Source organism: Rutilus rutilus, assembly GCF_951802725.1.
Source record: "Rutilus rutilus genome assembly, chromosome: 3".
In the NCBI taxonomy this organism is placed as follows: Eukaryota; Metazoa; Chordata; class Actinopteri; order Cypriniformes; family Leuciscidae; genus Rutilus; species Rutilus rutilus.
Genome location: NC_140211.1, coordinates 39,971,585 through 39,991,237, shown reverse-complemented (window position 1 = coordinate 39,991,237; position 19,653 = coordinate 39,971,585). Strand labels below are relative to the sequence as shown.

The window sequence follows — 19,653 nt, the reverse complement described above, 5'->3', positions numbered from 1 at the left end:
CCTCTGCTTCAGAGACCTCACTGCATGCTCAGCACAAATGCACTGCGACCTCATCCCACTCTCCGCTCCAGCACAGAGATCACAGACGCATCTGTAGATTTGTACGGCAGATTTGTCCGCAGTATTGCTGTGAATCCGAATGTTTTCCAGTGACATTCCTGTTATGCTTACATCATAAACTGATCCAGTGGGATGTGATCAGATGGCCTTGTACCATTGGGCTGCTTGGAGTAGAAGGGGATCATGTTCCTCCACAGAAAACCAAATGGATGCCGGAGGTTAAATAAGGCCAGCATATGCCTGTCTTTATCTCTGCTCTGGTATTCAACAGACTGCACGAACCGCTCTACATATATGCCACCATAAAATTACAGCTTAAATACTTTAAAATGCACTAGTAGCTAAAGCAAAGGGTGTTTCTGGAATAAAACAGTTTAATATGCCTTTTAGTACCAATTTTTTTTCAGTTCTAAAGAAAAGGAGTGTTGTCGAGCAAAAATAAACAGAGATGCAAAGAAATGTTTGAATGTGTGTTTTAGTCAATCAGACTCTTTAATCGGAGGAAACTCAGCAGAAAAGCACTCACAACACCCACAGGCCACTAAGATTATCGTCTAGATTGAAGTAGCAGTGGCAAATCCTTTCACTGCTCCTCCGCCGCCCCCCTCCTTCCTTTTCTTTCCCTCTTTATGTTTAATGTGGCGGTACACCAGTGTACTAAAACATCAAACAGAAGCTATTGCCTTTCATTTCCACAACTGAAACCAAGTCGTGCGTTGTAGTTCTTTTTTGAAAGCAAAGCACCAACAAATGCGTGGTTCAGAGAAGAAACCAGAGCAAGGGAGAGAAAAAGAGGGAGCGGAAAAATGAACCATCTGTACTGATTTTTGGGAGCGAGTCAGTAGCTGCGGGCCATCAAGTGGATGTGCTGAACACTTTATGTCTCACTCCAAAGGACAAACTCATGACTGCCTCCGCCACAAGGGCTCACTGGAAACAATTAGCAAATAAATAAATAAATAAATAAATGACTGAACAAAAACAAATGCTGTGGCCCTGTTGCATTCCATACACTTGTAATTCTGTATTGGTTTTCCTTCAAGTTTCTGTTATGGTCCAAAATTGTCAATGGGTTTGTGTGTGTTTTGTCCCAGCCAGCTGTCCTTTAAATTCTCATTAATACAGCACACTGGAGTTTATATTGCATCAGTAAACGCTGCCAATGAGGACGATGTGTCCGTCCCATAAAGGAAAATCGCAAGTATTTAGAAATGCAGAGCTTCATATAGAAAACAAAAGTTGAGAATAGGGATGGTAATCGTAAAGAATTTAATAGTCTCAGTTAATTATAATAATGATTAATTTCCACTGTCAAATTGTGAAATAATTTAAAAAAAAAATTCATTAATTTCATAAAAGGTGCGTATATACAGACGATTCAGTCTCTTTAGATGTGGCATAAATACAAGCCAATTGTACATAAGGCATAACAGGCCTTAACTATATACTAAACAACAATATTAAAACAAAAATGAGGTAAAATTAATAAAATATTTCTCATGATGTCCACATTTAACTACCCATTGTCATAATTTATGATAAACCAGTCAGTAAGTATGGATTTAAGGGTGTACTCACACTAGGTGATCTGAACTGTGCCCGAGCGCGTTTGACCCCCAAAGTCTGGTTCGTTTGACTAATGTGATCGCTCCATACGCTTAGCCAACCCTGGCCCGCTTGGAAGAGGTGAGCCAGAGCATGGTTCGATTGGGCTTGGGTACGTTACGCATGTAGTCTGATCGTTATCCACGCCGGAGCACGGAACAGCTGTGCACTACTGCCATAATTACGACAGCAAACACCCAAATTCCAATCTGCTGTATTTCGGCATTCATTTCAAATCTTCCCATAACGCTAAAATACCTCTTACGCTTATACAATAAAATTACACAATCCGTCCATCGCTCCATCATAGTTTTCTCTAGTGCCCATAATCAGGAAGAGCAATCACACGGTGGTTTCAAGAATACTTCTGGTCTAACTTCCCATGTATGTGGACATCAGGGACAGTGTGAATTAGATAGGAGGAGACAGACAGGAAGAAAAAAGTGAAAGTGGAGAAACCACAAGCTGTACTTAGTCACTGACAGGGGTGATGACCTCTAGGTCACGCTGGCTAGTCCTGACCCTGTCGTATACTCAGTCAGCTGGAAAACTAGCCGCAAACAGCTCCTCTACAGAGCACACACACTGCTAATAAAGGCCCAATAGGGAACTAAGTGTGTGTGTGTGTGTGTGTGTGTGTGTGTTGGGGGTTTTGGCAAGTTGAGAGAGGGAGTTTGATGAATGACCAGCTCTTCTGAAGGAGCTGGCAACCGCTCCGCTGACACAGACATCCAGAGGTCATGAGTCAGCTGGGGGTCCAGGTGCCCCCCGAAACGACACCCTGGCCTGCCCCCACGCGCCACAGGTCGCCACCTTGTTTTCAAAGATCTGTTGTGCTCAATTAAACTTCACATGACACCTTCCACATCTTTAGTGAGGTCTTGACACGGGGGCAAAAGCTAAGTCCTGCAGTCGTAAAACAGACCTCTTTAACATGCTAGAACAAATGAGAAATAATCCATCCAACACCAGAAAAGCGGCCAATAAAACACTGTCTACTTCACAGGGAACCAAAATAAACTAGGGAGTTTGGGCAGGAAATCGTGACACCTTCAGACTTGTAACTGATATGTTGAGGTCTTGCGATTGTGTAACACCTTCTAGTTGTTGAGTTACGTTGACTGTTCCTGCACAAAACATGACAGTTTATTGTTGGTGTTTGATGACTTAGGTACAATTTTCTTATTAATTGTTAATTCATTTTATTTAGCTTTACAAAAGGGCGGCTAGATATTTGAAACAAACCAACTGCCAGATAAATGTAAATATTTATGAAAGGCTTGAACCGGCACTTAATTTACACTAGCATTTTTGAGGTTTTGTGTTTATTTGAAAAATAATGTCATGTGTTTAGGATAATGTAAACCCTGAGATAAAGGTTGTGAACATATTCCAGAATGTGCTGGAAAATAAATATCTTGGGTTAAAATGAAAAATGCCTTTTTGATATAAACCGGCTGGTCCCTTTTCAAATCTATTTCTGCTTAGTCACTGTTCTAGTATAAAAAGCCTATACCAACATTTTCCCTCACAGTATAAAATGCAGCAGACACAAAAAAAAACAATGGTACATTAATGAAACATATCATCAATCATACAATACAAATTATTAGCATACTTCCCTTGACTGAAAGAGGGCCTGGCAAGTGAGAGTCATGATTTATGAGTTCTGAAGTAAAATGAGCATCACTTCACATGTACAGACTTGACTTACATGTACAAGGCCAATGTGGAATCAGAAAGTTGGAACAGCTGAAACAGTCCAAGCAACTTTAGCTGAAAACGTTTCAAAGCATGGATAATTACAGCTAATAAAAATAGATCTTCAAAAAAAAATGTATTTATTTGAAAAATGTATGAAGTGCTTTAAAAAAAGACTACAAAACAGAAATGAGCCAATCACACAAAACAGAATGTAAGTATCTTGTCTTTTGTTTTCTCATTTGCTGGAAATGTGATTGTTGTGATTGTTCTGAATTCTGTTTTCATATAGAATAACTGTGATCTAGATGATGTTATAATCATTTTACGAGAGAATGAAGCAGAACAGCGCACGCACAGGCACAGACACAAATGGCATGGCCAGACTTGGTGAAGTGCAGAGGCAGGGCATGGCACGATGCCCACCAACAAGCTTGCCGCCCCTCATTCCTGTCCTCCTCACCACCTTTTCAATGGGGATTCAGCTGGGCATTTACTAAGGTGCTATCGCAAACACTGGCGAGTCTGCTAAGCCTTCTTCCAGAAACCCGAGGCAAACTGTTTGATGCCCCTATGGATGCCAGGTGCTGCGGATAGCGATTAAAACACCTTTAAATTTAAACCAGACCATGAGATGAAATACAAAGAGTACACATAAAACACTACTTGTGTTGGAGTGTGAAAAAGTCAATTGTTCTATGAAATAAATAGAACAAAAGCAGTAATGGCTTCCAGTCACCTTACAAAGGACCCTTTGCTGGCATATGGACATCAAAATCAGCTGAGCACAGAACACGATTTACCTTTTCAATTCACAGCCACAGACCACAACCACAATTTCCTTATGATGTGAGTAAAGATTCCCTTTTGTTTTACATTTGGTTTTATTTAGCTGGAAGTGAATAACTGCCATTCCACCGCTTTCAGGAAACTTTCCTCCATGCCTACTGCATTGCGGATGCCAATTAACGAATCAAAGGCATGCAGTAAGCAGACAAAGAGGGTTTGATATCAACGGCCATCCTCAGTCACTGGCACTCTTCCTACCACTCTCCTGGCACAACGCTAACAAAATGGCCGCCCTGTGTGCACTGGCACAATGTGAGGGCATTGTCTAGAGATGGGCACTGGATACTAAAGGCAAAACACTGCCACGGTAAGCCCTTAACAGAGAACCCAATATTAATTTGGTGACAGAAGTTTCTTCCATATTCGTCTTTTTTTTTTTTTTTTTTATTATATAAAGGTCGGAAATATCTTTAGTGAATAACAGTTATAACATGAGTCAGCCACTACAATTATGCTACACAGACATTAAAATATTTAGAAAATACATAAAATGACTGTTAGAATTTATATACAAATTACTTCATATGTTATTTGTAAATAAGAGTGGAGACTAAGGTCAATTCAGAGAGGTATACGAGAGATTTAGGTTGCCGTGTGAGTGCCAACAGGCGAATGCACGCCATCTTACAAAGACACAAAAGAGAGTCTGATGCCAACCATGGTGCCAGTGGCAACCATTATTGTCCCTCCGCTCTGCCTTCTGCTTACCCTGGCACTTCAGTTTCACAAAATGGAGGTGCCATGCCTGACGTTAATGAAAACATTTACATACTCACAAAAGCAACACTTCTATGATGTTAAAATTATTTTTGTCGTGTAGTGATTCTTATACATAACCTGAATTGTTGCCCCCTGGAAAATATGGGTGATGTCCAAATTAATACTTTTCAAACAGAAAATTTAAAATGGAAATAAAAGGAATAGTTTATGTTGTAGCCTTCCTTGTTTTTAAGTCATTTTGGATAAAAGTACAAATGAATAAATGTGAAGGAACATGTAAGTGTGCAGAGGAGTTTAGACCTTTTTCCTTAACTTTGCTAAAAAAAAAAAAACTTTCACAAATAACTAAAAATAACTGAAAATTACCAGAACCGATCTAGTCATTAAAAACAAATAAGGGGGGAAATTTAAAAAATACAACATAGAATTCTAATAGAATAGTACTGTGTAATTGTGTCATTTGCACAAATTCTCATTATATTTAATATGTATTTGTATGTCTTTATACTTTTCTGATTTTCTGATGTAAATTTTGAATTGTATTCTGAGACTGACCTCATCGTAAAAATGTGCTGCTTGAGAATTCTGCTGAAATATCTGTATCTAGCTCATTTTTACAAATGCATGTGATTCCAGCGCAAGCAACACACGTTTGTCACTCATTCTCTTTTTAAATGCCAACTAATCTGTAAAATGTAAAAAAAATTGTTTTAAATACAAATCATTTTAATACTACTTAAATGTACCAAATTCATTTTGAAACTCTTTGCGTGTAAAACAAGAAATGTATGCCCTTACTCTTATATCCATAACAATTGGAAATTACATTCATTTTATTTGAACCTGCGAGCTAAAGTAGCACACTTAAATCAAGTCAAGAAATGTTATCTCCCAACCTCCCCTCGCACTTACCTTGGTCCTGGACATAGTATGCCAGAAACAAGTCCAGCTCTTTCACAGAGACAGTGATGTGGTGGGGCTGGACGCAAAGTCCCGGGTTGGTGCAGTGCGGGGACTTGACCAGACGCTCCCCATCTGTGCTCTCCAGCGGAATACCTTTGAACAGGATGACCATCACCAGGTCCAGCCGCCACACTTTATCAGCCTGCCTCAGGCAGTCGATTCGGCGGATCTTGCCCTTCTGGTCGGGGTTGGAGAGAACACAGCACGGGTGCTTCTTGCCTGTTACGCTGAGCACAAAGTCCTCCCGGTACTCCTGCCGGATGTCCTTGCGCAGCTTGGCCAGGAGACGAGATGCCCACTTCTGCTTGATTTCAGGCTTCTCGCTGAGAAGCTCGTCTTTCACGGCCCGTTCCTCATCCTTGGACATCCGCTTTTCGTGCTTCTTAAAGTACTTGCGCTTTCGTGCCTGCAGGTTGAACCAGGTGTAGGCTATGGCACGGACATGAGGGAGCAGCGCCTCGATGAAGGGATGAAACTCATCCTGAGAGAAGAGAGAGAGGGGAAAAGGAGAAAAATTGAGCAGGAGCAGAAGTGACCTTTTGGCATGGGTTCTTGTCTGAATTAGCCAAGAGCCTGTGCAGCCAAAAAAAAAGAGGCAGTTTTGAAAACATTGCAGATAAAGACTATTTATAAGACACAAAAGTAGATAAAGTTATACAAATGACTATTTAATGGTCCAGAAAAGCATTACATTACAAAGCATTACAGAGTTACAGTTACAAATATCAGTTGCAAATACAGTTTTCTAACAACTCTAGTCTTCGGTTTCCTGCTTTTAGAGAACTTTTAAGCAGAAAAGTTATTTAAAATGAGATTTTAAAGCATCAGCATGAAACATTAATCTACCATTTCCAGTGCGACGCAGGTGTCGGAGGCACGCAGAAAAAGGATGCCACTGTTTACCGCGTCTGCCCGCGCCGTGCCAGTGAAGAGCCGACAGTTCCAGAATCACCAATCTCTCACTCCCCTTCTCTCTCTCTCTACCCCCCTTCTCTCGCCTGCTCACTCTCCGTCTCCAGCAACGCTCAAAGCACCAGTCCGTGTGTTGGCACAAGAGAGCAAGCACCCCCCATACTTCCAGATCTCTTATCAAAGCGCCCTGCATTCCTGAAACAGCCCTTACCACAGAGACCCACAGAACCTCACGGAATCCTGGAAAACTCAAGATAGTCTCTAAATGCCTTGGACAAGGACAGCTGAGGGCATGATTATCAACCACACTTGCAAAGAAAGCAAGACAAATGGGGACATGTCTTTTGTCTAAAATGACAGTGCAAACCTTCCCAAGGCCAGAAGTACTAGGTAAGGCTTTTAACTAAACATGGAAGAGTGAAGAAAAGCAGGGGGTGGGTGGGAAATCAATTTTACACCTTGAGCTTTTACTCTTGACTATGAGGAGGTGTTTGCGGTCCTTGGGAATCACTTAATTTGTTAGCATTAATGTACCGCAATTATTCCAAGGCCCTCCAAAAATCAAATCTAGATGGACAATGAAAATGACATCTTGGCACAAAAGCCACATTCTTTGGGCCTCAGAGCTGTTTGGTAAGAGTGGCATTAAAATGCCAAACCAAAACTAAAGCGCCCTGACTCCTCAAATAAGCGGCACGGCTAATTCACACTTGTCTTATTGAGCGCAAGGCTTTTTTTTTTCATATGCCTCAACTTGCTATATAGCTTTATACTAAAAACTTAAACTGAGTTTTCAACTCAGTTGCCAATTTTACAGACCTTTTCCCACACATATAATCTCCTCATCACCTCAGCAAGTGAGATTGATTCAATATTGTCAAGCAAATTCAATCAGGTTTTAAAACATAAAATAGACCAGCAGGAGAATTTGTCCCACTATACACTAAAAGACAAACACTACCACTATCTGAAGCTTCCCTTTATAATTTTTCAGTTCAACAAAATATAATTATCATCAAGATCAATAAGCACTGTAAATTCTTAGCAATGGATGAGGTTTAAGAAAAAAAAAAAGTAAAAAGACACAATTTTAAAAAAAGACCATCTTATACACACACACTGACTCTGCAAACTTCTATGCAATTGTTTTCACCACCACATTGAAAAATGAACAAGGACTGCAGCAAATGGATCGAAGAAGAGTTAAACCACATATTGTTCTGTGTGCAGGCGGGCGGCAGCTCTTTGGGAAACCACAACCAGCGCACCACTGCTGCCTATATTTCTGTGACAGCCCCCCACACACAGCCCACACTCCAGCACTGTATAAATACCATACACACTACACAACTTAGGAACGCATGTGCAATCCTTCATGCAACAATGTTGCACCAAAAATATATAACTCGCAAAAGAGTGTGAGTTTTTGCACTATGCGGTGTAGTCCTGGAATGTATAAAAACTCAAGTACATTCAAAGTGCTGATTTTCATTTTAAAAAAAAAATCACATCAGATGATTTAATTATTTTTAAATTATAGCGAGTTTCATATATATTTCCTTTTGTCACAACTACATGCAACCTATAATGTATAATGCCCACAACTCCACTCCACAAATTATGAATAATATCGAAATGACTAGCCTATACTGATATAGAATACAAAAAGGATCTCTATCAAATTTCTGCTATAAATTTAATGAACCTATTGACCACAAAGAAGGTAATTCTTGCCATCATGAATTTAAATAAATATATGTCTAAGGCCTTGCAAGATCACACATTGTTGTATCCCTACAACATAAAATTAAAATAAATGTAAAAAAAAAAAAAAAGAAGAAAAAAAAACATTATATTGATCTGTTGTCATAGCAGATGTTATGCAAATTTATTTCATATCACAATGTTAAGGAATGTCCTTGAACCAAAAATCACACGAATTTCTATTTTTAATAGTTCAAAGTGTAGCACGAGGTTGTTGGCTGCGCAGGCTCGAGGTCCTCTTGTACTCACCATATCTCAGTCAATCACTCTCTGATGCCAAGGAAAATATAAACAGTAAAATTGTGTCAGCCAAACCCGGCGGACTCTGTCCAACCGCTGAATCAACCTTATCATTGTTTTCATCTTAATTCACTCTCTGAGAGAAGCTCCAAGTGCAAACTAAAGCAAGTTTCCTCAAAGAAAGATGAGGATAAAACGGTGAGCTCTCAAAAAGGGAATTCAAAGTCATGCCTTAACCTCGCGCTTGAAATGGCAAAGAGATGAAGATGAACTTCTCCTTGTTGTTAACTTCATAAATGTTGCCTTGTTTAATCAGGTTTTAAAGCACAATACATTTACAGACGCCATAAAATTAGATTTAAGAAAACACTGATCTGTTCATTGATTAGGAATAAAGGTCTTCGCCTATGTGATGCGCGCAGTGAGTTGAGTAGGCTACATTCTATCACATAGCCTATCTATACATCGAGTTAGATGTCCGTCGGATTTTTAGAACTCCTGACTACTTAAAAAATGCTTTAAAATTCAAATCGATTGCAGTCTTTAAAAAAATAATAATATAAGGTTCTTCAATCAATGTATCTTTAAAGAAACAACTTATTAAGAACCATTTATCTCTCTACACAGTCCCTGAGCTGGTCATATGGTTCTTTGAAGATTATAAAAGTTACTAGCCATAGGTTTGTCAGATTAAGGTATTGGGTTTTGGGTACTTTAAAGTACCAGTACATAGATGGTTTTCTAAAGAACTAATAAAAGGTTCTTTGATGAATTTAAAAACGACTTCTTTCTTCTAATTTGAATATTTATTTTCTTGAGTGATTTTTTCAAGGTTGCAGTTAAGTTTAAATGAATCGATTTTCTCACGTGCCTTTTGTAAGACACGACGTCGAAGAAGTTGTTCAAATACGATACTGAACTTTAAAAAGACAAGAGGGAAGTGTAGGCTACAATAAATGCGCAATAGCCTATAACTGCAGCAATTTTTAAATTAACCAAAAGCACATGCAGTGAATAATGTACACAAACAAGTATGAAGAATTACCTAATACTCAGTGATAATAAAAAAAATATATATAGAAAATATACCTGTGTGAGACAAATCGGCGAATACATCGTAGATCGCGCGGTTATCAAAGTCCTGAAGGGTATCAGATGATTGATATTATCGCTTCATTCTTCAGAGCCCGTGCTGCTCCGTGCACGTTTGAGTAAGACCTGATATCCTCATTCAAAAAAAGCACGCTCTTATCCGGCAACAGAGAACAACTGGAGATCCCACACTTTGCATTTAACCGATCCCGACGTCTATTTAAGAGCACAAAAGATTGTAAACGGAGTGAATCTAGACGCATCCACAGCGCGTGAGGTGATCCCGCCGCTGAGTAAAAAGCTACCGGAATCTGAGAGCCGAGTTTCAAATAGGAATCTTGAATAATATAGCCTTATAACACGTGCAATAAGAAAACTTGAAGGCGCCTAATTTCTGATCATGTGTTTGCTTTTCAAACTTGATATAATATGGGCCGGTAACACCCTCTAGTCTGCTGGAGCCTAACAAATCAGTCTGAAGATTTTTTTTTTTTTTCGCCTTTAATTACACAGTCATACTCCTCCTCTTCCAGCAAGCGCATATCCCATATCTCCAGCCCACCTCGATTACACCTCCGTGACATTGACAAAGATTTAAGCAATTTCCTACTTCTTATCCAAATGTCATTTTTATGTTGTGAGGACTTTGGGCAGGCATGTAAAACTGTAAAACTATGAAACACGATGAAGCGAGCCCAATATAGCCTACAGTATGTAAAGAGTTTTGCTGGCTTCTTCAATTGCAAATGAAACCAACTCATGAATTGATTTTGCCTTTGACTTTGATTACATTTTATACAGGCGTCGTCTTAATAAAAACAAAATATGATGCTTATGATCAAATCATATCAGGGGATATAAAGAAATTTCGACTAGCCTACTTTGTCTAGACTTTCGTTGGTTAAGTTTACTTTCACTATCAGCTATTACAAACCAATACTGAGATATGGAATTACTTAAAAAAAAAAACATAAAGGCTTTAAAATGATATCATACGCTTGGAAAAGCACGATTTAGGCTATTAACTTATGACGCAAATGTAAGTGTGGGCCTGCAGCGTTAATATGCAAAATAACTACAAACTGAATAAATGAATTAGTTTATCAATGTTCAATGTTATTGCTGTGCTTTTTAAAAGAGCAGTAGCCAACATGACAACGGTTTACATTTTGCGAGGAAAGAGAGAAATCAACAGCAGTACTGCATACGGTTCTATCACGTATCCCAGTGAGAAGAGCACAGGGCCAGTCTGTTTGTTGGACAGATAGCCTAATGATTCCCTTCGCGTTACATCGAAATGACGGCATCTTGTGTCGAAGTCAAAGCCCACCCCCTCCGTCCAACTCATAAGTCCACAAGGCTCAACAAAGACTTTATGAAGGACACCGAGTCCATTACTAAAATGTAACTACAATGGACCGCAACAAAAGCGCAACGCAACAAAGTCCAATGTTCATGGTAAAACAATGAATTGGTTTATGGACGTGCAAACAAACATATACGTGTGCATAACGTAATGTTTTAAAGTATCAAAGAACAAAGTTACAGAGTGAAAGAGAGTCAATGCAAGTGTCACTACGTAAAACAGCCCCCAGACAAGCATTTAAATGACAGTGTGAGTAAATATCAACACGGCTTGTCCAGGTATTCACGCCGCTGCTCCGTGCCAGAAGCGCACGGCTATTCAATAGGGGAGAGTTTGAGCTAACACAGGATGCATGCCAAAAGGCACAAACTCGACTTCTGACACAATATGACCCATATAGGACGTCTGCCAATGCATGACATAAACAATCCAACATTACGATAATTTTTTCTGCAGTTTTAAAGTGTCTTGTTCAGTTCAATATTGAAACGTAAAGCTATTGCTCTGTTGAGGTTACATACGCGCAACACAGCAAAATATTCACAAATGTTAGTAAGACAGTGTTTTCCATCATAACGTACCATTGCACTGTATTGCATGGAATTGAAGGGGGTTCCTGGAGGCCGGATGAAATTGAAGCCGGTACGCTCACATGTCTCAAGTTCAAAAATTTGTGTTTTTTTTATTTTTTTTTTTCTCTTTTCGTTTCACGTTGTAGTGCTTATAAAAATGAACACCGGAAGCGAATTCTTGGCAGACAGGCGGCAAAATCAAGTCAGCGAGCACCTCAGATATTTTTTATCTTCCTTCCTCTGCAAGTCAGTCTTTTGGATAGCTTTTGGTGGTTGAGTTGAACGCGGTCCAGAATAGGCTGAGTTTTTTGGAAGTGGGTAGGTCTGCGCCTTCACTTTCTCTGTCTGTCGTCGCTGTTGCTCGCTGGCAGCAGCCAAACGTAGCTGCGCATTTGGAATTACATCCTCGTTTCTGATTGGCTGACGCACCGGTGGAGCTCCGCTCGCCGTTCCATGCCCTAGGCCCCTCACTTCCGCTCGGCAGACAGTGTCACTATTTGCATATTAACATTGACCAAGTCCCATCAAAGCGAGACCGAGCGCAATTTAGACTAGTGGCTGAAGATAGGTCAAATTCCTCTGTGCATTTTGTCCTTGGGGATTAAGAATATTTCCTTATGTAGGCTACAGGCATTAAAGCAAATAAATCCCTACTAAATTAGTAGCAATTAGTCGCTATTTTTTAAATAACTTATTTAAATAAATTAATAATAACGATTTTCACATTTCTTCCCCTTCATACAATGTGTGCTCGATTTTTGACATAATCTTAAACCACATTGTTTAGCATTGTTAAACTTTGATGACTTTTTAATAACAGCTAAACAATCTTTAAATCAGTAGAAATATATACTGTCTATAGGCTGTATTACTAAACCATTGTTAAGATTTTGAATGATATAGCAGAGAAAGTCACCACTGTTAGAGAGCACAATGATGGCATTGATCCAGACCAGAACACCAGTGCGCCCCGCGCGCGCGCACACACACACACACACACACACACGACTCCAACAACATGGATGAAACACGCATTCATTTGAGCGTGTTTACCGGTGTCATTAAATGAGACACTATTAAAAGATAGTAGTAATAAAACAGTTTATGATTATTCACGTCACCTGTAAATAAAAAAGTGTAGGCTAATCATAACAGACAGCAATGAATCCGAATGATTAGAAATTCTGACTAATTTATTTTTTTCTATATGCCACAAGACATGCTATTCAGTGGTGATCACAACAAAACAATTCATTTGGTCTTTCATTTAGGTCGTTACAAATATGTACATTTAAGTCAATCGAGCTAAGCAGAAATACGCCTCACATTAAGCGCTGCATGTAATATGACAAATAAATTGTTTAATCGGTCGTAATTTTGTTAATAACATTTTTTCCTGTTGTTTCTATAATTTCTACAGAATAAATTTAATTAGGCTATCATACATTCTATTTTTTTATCTCTTCGATAGATAAACCTTTATAAAAGTTTTCGTTTTATAGCCTGGATTGTCATCTTTGCTCTGCATGACACAAGTTGTCACGTCGAAAAGTTCGTTTTGGTTGTGACTGCACTCGTGGCTAACTAACTGTATCTGTCAAGATAAACGACTTATATAGAATGAATCGTTTATTCTATGCGCTGTCACACTTGTAAAGACAAACAAACAAGCCCTGTGTTTGAAACAACAAACACAAGGGCTTGTTGGAGCATTAGGCTATATCGAGTAGGTGGAGTGTGATACGAAATGAAGCGAAAGGGCTCCAAATTCTTAGACGTAAACTTTGGCAATTTCAGTGGCGTGCGGAGGACATGTTAATCATTATTAACATACAGAAATATCGATGTCCTGAAGATTTTAGAGATCTGTTCACTTGTGCCTGTCAAGTTTCACATGAGTTTGGATAGCCTATGTGCCGTGTGCGCGCAGCGAGCCTCGATACTGCCTCCGTAAGTTCACTACATTTCATGTACAGATAGGCTATTCTATTATCTCGACTCCAGACGCTCGAAGCCAAACTTTTCTAGTCATTAATTATCGTTTTTACTTAGGCTGCGTTGTGTAGCCTATAGCTGGTGCATCAAGGCGATATTTCGTTTATAATGTCTCTATATCAAATATTCCGTTCCTTTCGATTAAAACGTGTTTTCATGTTTTCACGGGTTAGGAAAGTTATATTGCTTTTCAGTAGTAAGCATTCAAGTCCTACGAGTGAATATTATTTGCTTATTACATCGATTATATTTATTGTTTTAAAAAATATCGTTGCTTTAACGTGCAAATAGATGTTTAAAACTGGTAAACGGTTAAGTGGCGAAATGTATACATTTAATGCAAAACAATGACCTGCTGCTTTTGAATAAACGACACCACCCCTTTTAAAGTCGACCATAAATCTTCCGGGTAGCAAAGAGACACACGACCGTCTAATAACGGCTTGAAGATGACCCATATGATTCCATGATCCCATATGCCCGCTTTTTATGTCATAGTTGCGCGATATGTTGCAAAGGTAGCCTACTTTTTTTTATTGTAAGGTAACTAGCCTAATTTCTAGCATGATTTCCATTTTAGCATTTCACTCCGAGACAAAGCCTATGATAGCTTCTTTCCCATGAATTAGCAGGTATTCTAAATGTATTATAATATTGATGAATGCCACATTTATTCTAGTGCTTCGATTTGGTTTGAGCCAGAATTGAAATTGTCTATGTTAATCGATAATTATTATATATATATATATTTTTTTATATCAATAAGATATTTTCAGTCAAGGCACATGGTAGTTTGGTAGTACAGGTAGTGTTTCTCTTTTTTATAAGAATGAAAAACTGCGCATTTATTGTGGTGTTTTTTCTCTTCTTCTTCTTTTTTTTTTTTTTAAATAACACTATAGCCAACCTCTCTAACCAAGGATAAAGTGCAGTCATGGGTTTGGATGTTGGTTTTGTGTTAAAGAATTACACCTGGGTTTCACTGAGCAATTAAAAACTGCACTAATTTGTATTTATAAAACTATATTATGTTTTCCATTATTTTATCAATTTTGTGAACATACTTCTCAATTCAGATTCACAGGGGTAGGCCTAGCCTATAGGCCTATAACATGAAATTAGGCTAAATCATTTTCATATTGCTCAGGCTCCTCTCTAGGTGAATAATGTCATTTTGATTTAATTTCAACAAGATTATTGTGTGGAATGAGAAATATGTGAGAATTTTTTTTTTTTTTTTTTTTTTGAGAACAATTGATGACCATTCAAATTCAGGATATAATTTCATTTAATATTTAATATTTTACATGTATCAACCAAGCTCTCTGCAGTGCTAAATTCAACATCATCATTGTTTGCTCGGTGAAAAATAGCAAACCAGGTAAAGCGTTTGTCGAATATTCTACTATTGGTAGCCTATTTTCTGAGTCTTATTTTAGTGTCTTTGCTTTTAAGTGGACAGATAGCCTATAGGCTACATAGGATTATAATTATGTCGGAACGCTTTTTCATATTGCGCCACAACGCCATATTTGTATCAGCGGGCCTAGATTGCAAGCGGGGTGATGTGAAACAAATCATAGTGTATTAGATGAACACTTTCTCAAGACGCATTTTCATAATTTACAAAATAACGTGTAGACTGAATCCTCCTCGAACGTAAGAATGCAGGAGCTGTGAAACTCACATAGGAGCACGCGCCAGTGACCTCGCTCTGATCTGTTCAAGTTCCATTCATTCACTCGTTCCAAAAAACACTGTGTCTCCTTATAATGGCGTAGAAACCTGTAACTCTTAGGCTACCTTCTAACAGCTGTTTTGACAATTTATTCGCTTTAATTTTGCTGTTTAATAGGCCTACTTTAAAAACAATATCACAGAGTGCCAACATCATAGCCACTTGAAGCCACACGTGAAACATTAAGTAAAGTCCGCAGATTGTGACATATGTAATTACGTCTCATAGCGACATATTTGTTACTTTAATACTTTAAAACATGAATACTGTATTAATAACAATATCCTTGTTCATCGTAATCGTAAAACCTAGCCTAGTGTGACTGCTAATTATTGAATCCTTACCACTGTCATAGCTCGCCGTGATCGTATAGTGGTTAGTACTCTGCGTTGTGGCCGCAGCAACCCCGGTTCGAATTCGGGTCACGGCAGGAAAATATGTTAAACAGTGACTTTTACACTTGTACGTGATTTATTAGTGATAGTAAAAGCCGCAACGTGTCAGGTACAGCTGGCTGCTAACATATTGTTAGAGAACATTGCGGTTGTCGGTCTATCTATAGCCTAAACTCAAAGTGACATCCTACATTAACCTGGATAACCTTCACTGAAAGAAAAATCGTAGGAACTTTTAAACAGCACGAATAATGCTGTTTATTGCTTTTGGTTATATAAAAACGTAAACAGAATAAAATATTTGCTCTTTGTCGATTTTATAATTTGCAAATAACCTCGTTTGTCGAAGGCAGAAGAGAGCAATAACAATGTAGGTAACCTAGTCATAAAAGTTACATTGGGAAGTGTATACAGCGCAGTTTCAATTCAGCCCACAAGGATGCGGTAGTGAACTGTCGGTCTAGTGGCGTACCAGCACAGTGCCGTGATCGTATAGTGCAGGCGTTCTCAACCCTGGTCCTCGAGGGCCACTTTCCTGCAGAGTTTAGCTCCAACCCTAATCAAACACACCTGAACCAGCTAATTAAGCTCTTCAGGATTACAAGAGAGCTACAGACAGGTGAGTTTGATCAAGGTTGGAGCTAAACTCTGCAGGAAAGTGGCCCTCGAGGACCAGGGTTGAGAACGCCTGGTATAGTGGTTAGTACTCTGCGTTGTGGCCGCAGCAACCCCGGTTCGAATCCGGGTCACGGCAGTTATTTACTTAGTCAGGCTGTTCTTTTGAGAGACAAAATTATGTGTTCATGAAAACGCTAAATAAAAATCTATGTAAATCACCTAAAATGTGACATTATAGCCTAGCAGCCTACCATGTAGCCAACTGTCTTCGACTTGGTAACATTCTAGGCCTACACCTCTATTTATTTAAATAATTCGTGTTCATTCATAATCTTTTTTTCTTCTTCATTTCACAGTGATGGCAAAGTGGACCATAAACGCATAACCAACACCTGCCTGACCTATATGTTTTAGTATGTTTCTGTAAGTGCAGTTTTAATCTATACGCACCAGATGATTTAAGCACCAGAGGGCAGCAAACGACTATGTAGGCCTATATAAAACCACTGCCTACAAATGGACCAAGGAAAACTTGGCAGAGATGAAGACTGATTAATTACCTTACTGTGTTCGTTTGAGACTACTGCACCTGTAGTAATTCTATACACTGCTATTTCTGACTGTTACTGAGATGGCAGAGACTAAAACGGCCAGATAATGTTATTCAGTAGAAATGCTGTGAAAATGAATCAATAATTAATTACCCAAACCAATCGAAGTATTGTTAATTATTATTATTATTCAAATTTCTTTTTTTCTTTTACACGTTCACTTATACTGAAATGTAGTGACATGCATTTAAAGAAACATGCACATGTCCTTTGTTACAATGTCATTTTTATTTAATGTTAGTTTTCTTGTTTCCTTTCTCTTTGCCTTTGTGATCCAGTCTTGAAAGAAATATCACACACTTACATTTAAAAAACAAACAAAAACAAAAACATGCAGAGGGAGCTCTTATGCACCTGTAACCATGAAAGACTGTCCTTATTCCTCGCCACCACAAACCAGCAACCAAGAACAAGAGCAACAATGAGAGGCACACTCAAATAAACAAGAAGAAAGCTTATATAGTAAACATGGAATCCTGCCAAAACCATTGCGTTCCATTCACACTCACTCTCACACATACACACACACACACCCGTGCATGCATTGCAAATCCTTCAGCTTTGAGAAAGAAGCAGCAGGCCTCCACAGAAGAGTCAGGCAAAACTGCTGTGTACTTGCTTTCTCTCTCTATGTGCATCTGTCTCACTCCTCACTTCAATGGGTCTTGATTGACAGGACAAGCATGCACCTATGTCGCATGAAATGTGCATCCCTGCAGGCCTTTGTCTGGTCTCTGAACACATGTTCCTGTAATAATGTGCATCTTCATTAGCCACAACTATAGAAGCTTCGCGGTCTGATTTTTGATCTTTCATTTTCACTAAACAGAGTTTCCTCCACAAACAGCCTCAAAAATAACGACTAAAGTTGTTTTCTTGTGATCACACCACATTAAAAGCCTGTGTGAAAGACTATGAATGCTAGGACTACCAATAATTTCGACATGTGCAATATCGAGTACTGTATAAGTACTCCAACGAATTAGAGCAAAGATGTACAATTAAACTTTTAAGAGTACAGAAGTAAGATTCTCTGTAGAGGTGATGAAAATCCGATCAGTTACCATAACGGTGTTTAAATGTCCACTGTAAATGTAATACACTGGACTATTGTTGTATCATGTTGGCATCAGACAGTCCATTTATGTTAAAATGTTTAACTCTTCTGTCTGTAGATAAGATGACTTTGTGTATATTTCAATATGTTATTATCAGTTGGCACTGGATAGTTGAGCACTGAAGCATATAAATGGAGTTAAGCACTACAGCAAGATTAATAAACATGAAATACTTAAAGCCTCAGTTCTTTGTGAGAAAAAAAAAAAAAAATATATATATATAGCCTATAAATATATATATATATATATATATATATATATATATATATATATATATATTAACAGTAGCCCTGTCTAGAGTTTTAATACTTGTAGATTATGTTGGCATGACTCTTCTCATGAAAATGCTGCAGGTATAACAATAAATAATATAATCATTATATATCCTCAGGTCTCAGAAAGGCATTTAGGTTTGTAAGCAAGCGTGAATTGAATGAATTAGTGATTTTTTCAAAAATATTTTTTGTTGATCTTTCATCTTAATGAGCTTTAAAAAAAAAAAAAAAACATCTAGATCTGAACAATGTAGATGACTCCAACTCCTGTGAGGTCTTAGCTCAAAATCAACATGCACCAATGCTAAATTTCTATATATTGTAATCATTATGTTGATAACTTGTAATTTATTACTTCAATGAGCTCATTGTTTCTGCCTTAAATTTAATACCTTGTTAGCTAACTGCATGATTTGTATATGTACCTTGCTGAAATACATTACTTGGACACAGTCACCTCACCTCTGATAACAGATCACTCTAAATTGTAATGTTGACATGCATTTTCTGTAAAGCTGCTTTGAAACAATTTGTAGCTTTTGTGAAAAGCGCTATACAAATAAATGTGAATTGATCTGACGGAGATTAAGCGTAGCGTCTGGCAGGTCACGTTAGTCAAGCTCGCATCAGTTGACTCTCAGATGATCCACGTCTACCTATAGGAATACGACACCTATCACTGTATACATATATAAGCTCCTTCAGTATTATCAGCAGCTATCGCGTTTCTCAGGAGATAATTACCCTCCTCCATCCCCAGCTCCTCCTATCGTCAGTCAGGATTTGGCATTCTGATTCCCCTCGAATCAGAATAAATTCTCGAATTATGTTTTACTTTAAATCTTGAATTAATGATATCTGCAATACATTCATGTTGGTTTTGTTCTGTTTACCCTGAGGGGGGTTATTGCTGCTCTCCCTGCTCTTATCCTAGGCTGCATGGATGCGCAGGGAGTTCTCGCCCAGAACGGAACCATACCACCAATCCAAACCATATGCTAATTGTCAATCGTATTTGACGATAGAGGTCCTGACAGAATTAACATTAAACTCTTAAAA

At 38.5% G+C, this 19,653-nt stretch overlaps 1 protein-coding gene across 8 annotated transcripts in view; it reads right to left on the bottom strand.

Annotated features, from left to right (window-relative positions):
- Positions 1-19,653, bottom strand: part of LOC311288234 (nuclear factor 1 B-type-like) — a 100,922-nt gene that overhangs the window by 72,875 nt on the left and 8,394 nt on the right. For 5 of the 8 annotated variants that reach the window (XM_084405528.1, XM_084405533.1, XM_084405530.1 and 2 more), the window contains exons 1-2: positions 9,904-11,788; positions 5,848-6,379 (exon numbers count right to left, since the gene is read on the bottom strand). In XM_084405528.1, the coding sequence (XP_084261654.1) occupies positions 5,848-6,379; positions 9,904-9,930 (559 nt within the window). In that variant the 5' untranslated portion in view covers positions 9,931-11,788. Of the gene's footprint in view, positions 1-5,847; positions 6,380-9,903; positions 11,789-11,853; positions 12,259-19,653 lie in introns of those variants that run through there. The other 3 variants (XM_084405532.1, XM_084405534.1, XM_084405535.1) reach the window with 2 other exon arrangements.